At 38.3% G+C, this 8,644-nt stretch overlaps 1 protein-coding gene across 1 annotated transcript; it reads left to right on the forward strand.

Annotated features, from left to right (window-relative positions):
- Nucleotides 1-3,080: 3,080 nt before the first annotated feature.
- LOC119771830 (toll-interleukin 1 receptor (TIR) domain containing adaptor protein) lies at nt 3,081-7,955 on the forward strand. The gene is made up of 3 exons (XM_038268003.1): nt 3,081-3,229; nt 6,255-6,833; nt 7,314-7,955. The coding sequence occupies exons 1-3, from the start codon at nt 3,175-3,177 to the stop codon at nt 7,502-7,504; spliced, it is 825 nt and encodes a 274-aa protein (XP_038123931.1). The 5' UTR covers nt 3,081-3,174; the 3' UTR covers nt 7,505-7,955.
- Nucleotides 7,956-8,644: the final 689 nt, after the last annotated feature.

An 8,644-nucleotide genomic window follows, 5' to 3' on the forward strand; every position in this document is an offset into this window, starting at 1 on the left:
CACCAGAATTATGTTCAGTTTTCGCAACTATACCAAATAAAGCTACTCTTAGGGTAAAATCAGGTAAATGAATTCCTTTAGACTGGATCCAAATCAGAAAACCATGCCAAAAGCTTTGGACTATAGTGCAATCAAAGAACAGGTTTTTTTTAGACTTTCAGTTTCAACCTCACAAAAACAACAGCTTACAGTGTCAAAATTGATTTTTTTTTTTGCTTAGAAATTGTTTAATCTGCTCCGAACACATGTTAGAGTAGATGACAGATTTTGATTCGCGACCCCTAGTGGTTCCACACAGGTACTGCATGGGGGTCGCAAAAGTTTTGGTTATTATACTTTTTTATATTCACCCCTGTAATTTTTTTCAACTTATTCAAATTTCTTTAAATACACATTAACATGAATTCAACACACTGTGGTAAACAGATAAATGGAGGCAGAAGATGTCTTTCAGTCATCTATGATTCAGCGACACACAGGAGCTCCTTTAACTGGGCACCGTTTCATTCACAACACCTGTCCCATCAACGAGGAATCAGAGTTCCTGAAGCGGTGGTGCTTGGCGCGTGTTTCTAAGCCGCTTGTGGAGAAATGTCCTTGGCTGTGTGATAGCGAGGAAACAGGAAGCGATTCCCGTGGGATGGAAGAGGGAAATAGTAAAAACGAAGAAGATTGGAGGAGAGCAGGGTAAAAAAAATGAGAAAAGGCAGAGATCAATTGAAGGGGAGTCCTGTTCAGAAAAGTCAAGTGATAAACAATCTAGAAATTCCACAGGAAAACAGAATGGTTACAAAGTCATATTTAAATTAGTTAATCAGACAGACTCTTTTATAGATTGGAATCCGGTTCAGTTAACAAAATAGAAGAACTCCAAAGTGCCAGAATCCTCTATAGTGGAGACCTGTTAATAAACTGCAGAGACAGCCTCAACAAGGCAAAGCTACACGGATCAACAAGATTGAGGGAAAAAGAGTTCAGTGCAGCTTAGTAGAGAACAAAAAGATTAGCAGGGGAGTCATTTGAGGAGTTCCTCTAAAAGTAACTGAAAAAGAGATTCTAGAAAACATAAGTGGTGCAAAAGTAAAAGAAGTGAAACGGTTAAAAAGAACAAGAAATGGAGAAAGGTGGGACAGCTTATCCATGTTGATTAAATTGGAAGAAGAGCATTTACCCAGCAAGGTTTTCATTGGATACATGAGCTACAATGTCAAAAATTACAATCCTCCACTTCTGAGATGCATCAAATGCCAAAAATGTGGACATATAGCAGCAGTATGCAAAGGAAAACAGTGAAGTGCTGGAGAGCATGAATATGGAAAATGTGGGAAAGTAGTTAAGATCAAATGCTGGAACTGTGGTGAAGAACATACTGCTGCATATCATGGCTGTGAAGTAAGCAAAAGGTCTCAGGAAATAAGAAAAGTGAAATTTGAGCTCGGAATAACTTATGCTGAAACTGCAAAAAGGATCCCATCCAAGTCAGAAAAACTGACAAACCAACAGTTCAGCACATGGCAAGTTCAAAACCTCTGGAGCAGTGTCCCAAAATGGGAGAATATTCATTGATGTAAAAAAGAAAGATTTTGTTCTTTTCATGGTAAAAGTGATCAATTGTAGTGCTCAGACGACAAGAAAAAACGAAAATAATTAAAAATAATAGTAAAATGCAGAATAAGTTTCTTGAAGTTAAAGATTTAAACTGGGAAATGGTTGAAAACATGATGGGAAAACCAGTAGGACCATCAGACACTGGCAGAGTGATGATGACTTGAAGATAAATTAGAAATTATGAGGACAAATTTGATTAAGTATTTACTATGTTGGGTTAAGTTAAATAGTTTGGGAAAATATTATAATTTTTTTCTGGGGGTAGGTCTGGTTTCCTGTTTCCTTGCTTAACGCCTTATCAGTTGGTGGCGGTAATGCACTTACGGTAAACTAGTTTGCCAACCACCATAAAACCCCTACAAGAAGAACAAGGAATCAGAATCAGAAATACTTTAATAAGCCCAGTGTGAATTTACTTTCGTTACATGACTCCATCTGTAATAGAGTGACTATAGGACCAGGTTTATATAACACAATTTCATACAATATATATAATTAGGGGTCCCCGCTCCATCTCGCCATCACTATTGGGGTCCTTGGCCTGGAAAACATTGAAGACCCCTGGTGTAGATTATTTCTATATAGATACGGACTGTTCTACAAATATCTGCAGATTATATTTAAACTGATATCTGTAGGTCTATCACTCTATGATACTTAATCATTTATTATTTATGATTAAACCAAAACTGGTAGAATTGAACCAATAATACAATGGGTAATTTATGTTTTGTAGATTTAAAACAATATTTTTTTAAGTAGAAAACATCTTTACATATACCTAAAGCTACCAACACCTAAAATATCTAGTTGAAAAACTACTTGTGAGTTACCGCAAAATTTTATTCAACTCCGAGATGCAAAAGTGATTTTGTCAGGTTCACTAAAACATCCACACACCAATTTGGATGAGGCTTTTAATAGTTCAATCAATTAGTTTATCATATTATGCCAAAAATATCATGACCAAAAAGTTTTTCATCTATTCTGCATGCCATCAGGCCAAGATGGGATTGATTTTTCTGGAATTAACGACTATTAAAATGTTTTCCTTCTAATTTAATAATTTTAATGGAACCATTTCTATGACTAATTTCACAGTACAGGCTCTGAAAGGCAATCATAAAAAAAACCCTGGCTTCTGACTGATTTAAATGAACCCTCTGGAAATCTGAGATGAAACTTCCTGTAAGTGCAATTTACATTTGCCTTAAAAAACTGCAGTTTCCTCCTTCCTTCTCTCTATGTGTCTTGAAGGTGAAATAACTTTTAAAAGACAAATTATTTCTGCCAATATTTTTTCAATTCTTTTTTTAAGACATGACGAGAACTAGATCATCAAAACATACAGAATGTAACTAGTTTTGACATTTCTATAAACATCTTTTCTTATCAAAGGGTTAACTGCAGTGAAGCGTAAAGCTAGAACTAACTTTGCATTTGAAATACAGTGAACATGTCTGGGCGTCTCTTCCGTCAAACAGTAACTTCCTCTTAGTTTGGGGATTAGAGTTACTTTATGTCTGCTCCTGTTTGTCTAACTATAATATCTCTCTCCTTCTTTATATGACATATTTGGGAGAGAAGCTCAGCAGACATGATGGTATTAACAACATGTATGGTAAGTTAGTGGATCTTATATTTTATGTCATGGCAAGGCTTTCTTAATGTTGAATGTTTCTCTCCTTTAAAACCTGATGAGTGCACAGATTCTATTGGCTGCTTTCCTGTTGACTTTAAAAAAATCAGGAGGTCAAATTATGTAAGTTATAATTCCAAAGTTTTCCTGTAGCAAGGTTATATAGGATTTATAAGAAAGAATATTGATTTATTTTAACAAAACAATTGAAACCGCACTGCTCTCCATAGCTCTCTGTGTGTCCTTAGTGTGCGTTGCACCACGCTGTTGATTTATTTTTAGTCCATGGTGAATTTTTCTGTGCTGGGGTTTATAGGCTCAAAGGTTCAAGTCTGCACTGCTCCATAAATTCAGCATACATACAGTGTTTCTTTATGTTAAGTTGAACATTACTTTGACAAATCATTTAATTTCTCAAACACCAAAGAGTTGCAGCCACAAGTTTGCACACTTTCACAGTATGACTCATGTAAAGGTTAAGCATTCATTCACCACTCTGTTAGATCCTTGGTCCACAGCCCTCTGAAGAGAATGCAAAATACATTTTTTTTTACAATTTACATCATATTGTTGTTAGGTTGCTGGATTTATACAGTGCCACTTTGAGCCCCGAGGATCACTTTTAAATAAAACGTAATATCAGATCAGTTGGATTTAGTTCTGGTTTTCTGGCAGGACAATTTTAAAACTTCATTCATTCATTACAAATATGCTGAAAAAAGAAAATTCTCACTTCACCGTTGGCTTTCTAGAGCTTAGAATTGGAGTTCCTAAACATTTTAGTCCATGGCCCCAAAAGTAACAGAGCTACAAACTGGCAAACATAAAAAAAAATATTAGTATTTCATCCCATAACAAATACAGAGTGAGTTTTTTATACCGTATTTTCACGACTATAAGGCGCACTTAAACGTCTTTTTTTTCCCTCAAAATGTGCGGTGCGCCCTATGGTGCGGTGCGCCTTATGTGTGTTGTAACTGCGACTTTTGAGACCACCTCATTGAGGAGATGATGAAAGAGTGGCTGAATGTAAGGAGACCAGGTGTTTTTTTTTTCCACTCATCACCATCGCTGTTAATATGTAACTCCATGCGTGCCCATCTCACAGCTGATGTGAAAAACATGGGGAAACAAATTAACCCTGTGCTCGCTGTTCAACCGCTCGACATCGGTGTGAACCGGACGCAGCAGGTGCAGCAGAAGCAGTGAGTTTACATGCAAAGTCAATGGTTGACGCACGTATAGGTGCAGCAAAAGGTCCCGCAGCGCGTTTTGAGCAGCAGGAGCGTTTAAGCATCCGCCAACGCTCTGCTGCTGCTCGAGATGGAAAAATTTAAGTTTTGCTGCTGGACGCGCCGCATCAACCAATCAGAGAAGCTGATCTGGGAGCTGACAGCGAGACAGACACATCGCTCTGATGACATATGATATTAACGCAAATGGAAAAGGCTGGATGGATGAGGAGATGATGAAAGCGTAGCTGAGGGAGGTGTAGCCTATGTGAGGAGACCAGGTGGTTTTTTCCACGCATCACCATCGCTGCGTGCCCATCTCACAGCCGATGTGGAAAAAAAAGGTGAATCAAATGGATACTGTGCTCGCCGTTATCCCGGGGGTCTGAAAAAGGAGCTTCAACCGCTCGACATCGGTGTGAAGCGGCCGTTCAAAGTAAGGCTGCGAGCGGGGTGGGAGCGATGGATGGCCGACAGAGACCACAGTTTCAGGATAAGTGGAAGGCAGCGCCGGGCAAGTTACGCCACCGTTTGCGGATGGATTGTAGATGGACTAACGTGTCTGCTGGCTCTGTTGTTCAAGCTTTTGCAAAAGCCGGCATTATTTCTGAGGAGCTGCGCTGCACGGAAAGTGACTCTGACAGCGCAGAAGGGGAAACTGTCATGTCTGATTTAGCGCAGCTGTTTTATTCAGAAACAGAGGATGATGACTTTGATGGGTTTGATTAATACTTTGTAATAAATACATGAATAAAGCACAATCATACTCAGTTTTGCTCCCGCTCTATTTTTCTACCTGAAAACTTAATTCAACAGCAGCCTCTGGGCGGGTCTCCTCCTCTTCACCGCGGCGGCTGGCAGGTGTTTTTTCATCTAAATAATCTAAATCTTGCAGCTATATTTGCTGTGATCAGTGGGAATAAAGTAGTTTTAATATGTTTTTAAGTGAGAAAGTCCAGCTGAAAACTTAATAATTGCAGTCAGTTCATCCAGATTATCTATTTCTGTCGGAGGCGCTCAGACCCCCACATACCAGCGGTGCACCGACAGCAGAAATCCCTTCAACAGCAGCCTCTAGGCCGGGCAGCCTCCTTCACGCGGTGGATGGCAGGTGTTTTTCATCTAAATAATTTAAACTGCAGGCACCCATAAAAGCAAACATATTCCGTCGGCAGGTTTCAGGATTTTAAGTTAATTTAGGAGTGATCACAGCGCTGTGTCATCTGCGATGTGTCTGTCTCACGGCCAGCTGCCAGGTTTGATTAATACTTTTTAATAAATACATGAATAAAGCACAGTCATACTCAGTTTTGCCCCTGCTGTATTTTTAAATACGCAGTAGAGGTATTTAAAGGTAGTAGAGGACATGTACCTGTATATAAAAAACGCGCCCTATAGTCTGGTGCGCCTTATGTGTGTGTTAAATACAGAAATGGGACACATAACTGAGACTGCGGCTTTTAGTACGGCGCGCCTTATGGTCGTGAAAATACGGGTAAATGTATTTTTACAATGACATTTGATACGCAATTTGAAATGAATTTTTATTATTGCATGGTGAAATTTTATAAATTAAATGTATAGTTAGTATATTAATCATGTATTAAATTGGGTGCATTATTAAACTTAATAATGCACATGCTCAATTTAATTTGAACTCTCCTTTTACTTCTTGTTCTTTAGCCCCTTTTAAAATCAAATTTCATGAAGGATTAAAAGAGTTAAATTTAAGTAAGTAAGTGAGAAATGCTTATTTTCATGTTTTTGCTTTCCAGGGTGGTTCAAACAAATGTTTAAATCGACACAAAATGAGAAGGGCAAGGCAACTGAAAAACCGAGGAGAGCTGGTGGGAATAGATATGAATTCTCTTCATCGGCATCATCACAAGGACCAGCTGTAACTAAACCACCGCAGTTAAAGCTTTCCCTGAGTTCAGAGCTTAGATGGAAACGGAAATATGACGTGTTTGTATGTCACAGCTCTGCCCAGAGAGACATTGAGGAGGCCAAACGCCTGGTTTTGTTCCTTGAGACGCCGCCCCGCAGCCTCAGGTGTTTCCTGTGGCACAGAGACTCATGCCCGGGAGGTGCTATATCCACAGAGTTTTGCAAGGCTGTGGAGAACAGCCACATACGGGCTCTGCTCATTACTCCAAGCTTTGTGCAGGATGGTTGGTGCAGTTACATGATGCACCAGGCCCTGGCAGAAGGACCCATGTCCAATAGGATGATACCACTGCTTCAGGGCCTGGCACACTCTCAATACCCGCAGGAACTGAGGTTCTACTACTACATTGATCTGAGCAGGAATCCTGACTATGGCTTCAGTGTCGTCAACAAGACCATACAAAGTTGTAAGTGATGAAAAAAAAATTGCCGTGCTAAACTATTGACACTCCTTTTACCCTTTTTAAAATCATTTTTTTTTTCATTGTTTTAAGTCTAGCCACAGATTTTAATGTACTTTATCAAGATTTTACTGAATGTACCACCAGAAAGCATAGGAGAAAAATCTAAATGATTTTAATATTCTCATGAATGAAAATCTGAAAAGCTTAGCTTGATTTGAAGCCCATTTAAGTTTTATACCCTTAAATAAAATGACTTTTAGACATCCCCTCATTATTTAAATTAAAGCCTCAGAGCTTTGCCAGAGAAACATTCATGTCCAATCTTGATAAAATACATTTCTTGAATTGTGTGAAATGTGTAAAATGTGTAAAACAGCATTAAGTCTACTTCAGGTTTTATTAGATTCACAATATTGTTCCGTGAGTCAAACAAAAAAGAAAACTTTGGAAGAGATCACTAACTAATAGCATCTTTTTCCTTAGATCTGGAGAAGTTGACACAACATGAAAATAAACTATGCTGTAGCCTGGACTGCTCGAGCCGGGAGCCACATGGAGGAGACGGCATCCAAGAAGGCGATGTGAAGTCTTTGCAAAACCCTGTGGAGACTTCGACTGCAAGAGAAGGAACACAGCAGAGAGATGAAGGCATCAGGGATTTGCTGCCAAAATGACAAAAAAACACACCTTACAGACTTTTTATTAAACTCTGCAGTGTTCTAAAGAAATTTCAAGGTCTGCAGAGTTCCTTAAATACTATTGACTTTCTATTGGGTATGTTCTCAAACTGCAACAATCAGAAACATTTGGGTTTATTTTCTCTGCCATATCTACAGGTATGTTATATGAGCAAGATGTACCAACCCGTAAGCTAAAACTTATACAATAATAATCTAATATTAAATGTGCGTTGGCTAGAATAAAGAGAAACCTTTATTTCTTTCCTTTTTAAATCAAGTGCATCCTCAGGTTGTTCAGATTCTAAGCTTCCATGTGGCATTCATTGTTTTAAGCTTGCTTTAATTGGATTTTGTCTGGTTTAAACTTTTTAATTTCTCTGTGCTCCCTTAATGACCTATTTTGTGTGTCCTGCTTCTGTTTGACAATAAAACATGTGCTCTTGTAGACGTGGACCACAAATACAACAGGAAGCAGGCTAGTTAACGTGGAGTGGTATCTTTTGATAAAAAAACAGCAGAGAAACGGTAAGAATTGTTAGCATGTTGATATATTACGGTTAAGAAGGAAGTAGGAACCTGAGTAATCAGCGAATGATAAACTGCAAGGAAAACACAGTGGGGAGATATCTAAAAAAGGATAGAGAAGGAGACACTGAGATTAAATCCACTACGGCAAAGGAAATAAGACAGAAACAGAGTGAAAAAAAAAGGACTCAGAGTACACAGCTGGACCCAAAATTTTTCAATTGCCAACTGCAAATAATGTTTACTGGTTAGGCAGATTACACATTGAACAGATCGCCAACAGATCGCTAACCCTACCCCATCAACATACTACACAGGACACACAGGAAAAGCAAGCATACACACATCTTCTTCTAAAGACAAATTACACTGGAAAAACAATCTAGAAATAAGTAAAAATTTCTTAAATTAAGTGTATTTACCCTTAATCTGAGTAGGTAAATGAGATAGTTTGCCAATGGAATGAACATTTTTACTCTTAAAATAAGATTATTAGATACAATGCACTTAATATGTTTTTATTTTAAGTGTAAATTGCCCTGTTCCATTGGCAAAATGTGTCTTTTAACTCCTCAATCCAAGAACATATGCACTTATTTTAAGAAAAAA

Source organism: Cyprinodon tularosa, unplaced genomic scaffold (genome assembly GCF_016077235.1).
Source record: "Cyprinodon tularosa strain WSP-4 unplaced genomic scaffold, ASM1607723v1 ctg69, whole genome shotgun sequence".
Lineage (NCBI taxonomy): Eukaryota > Metazoa > Chordata > Actinopteri > Cyprinodontiformes > Cyprinodontidae > Cyprinodon > Cyprinodon tularosa.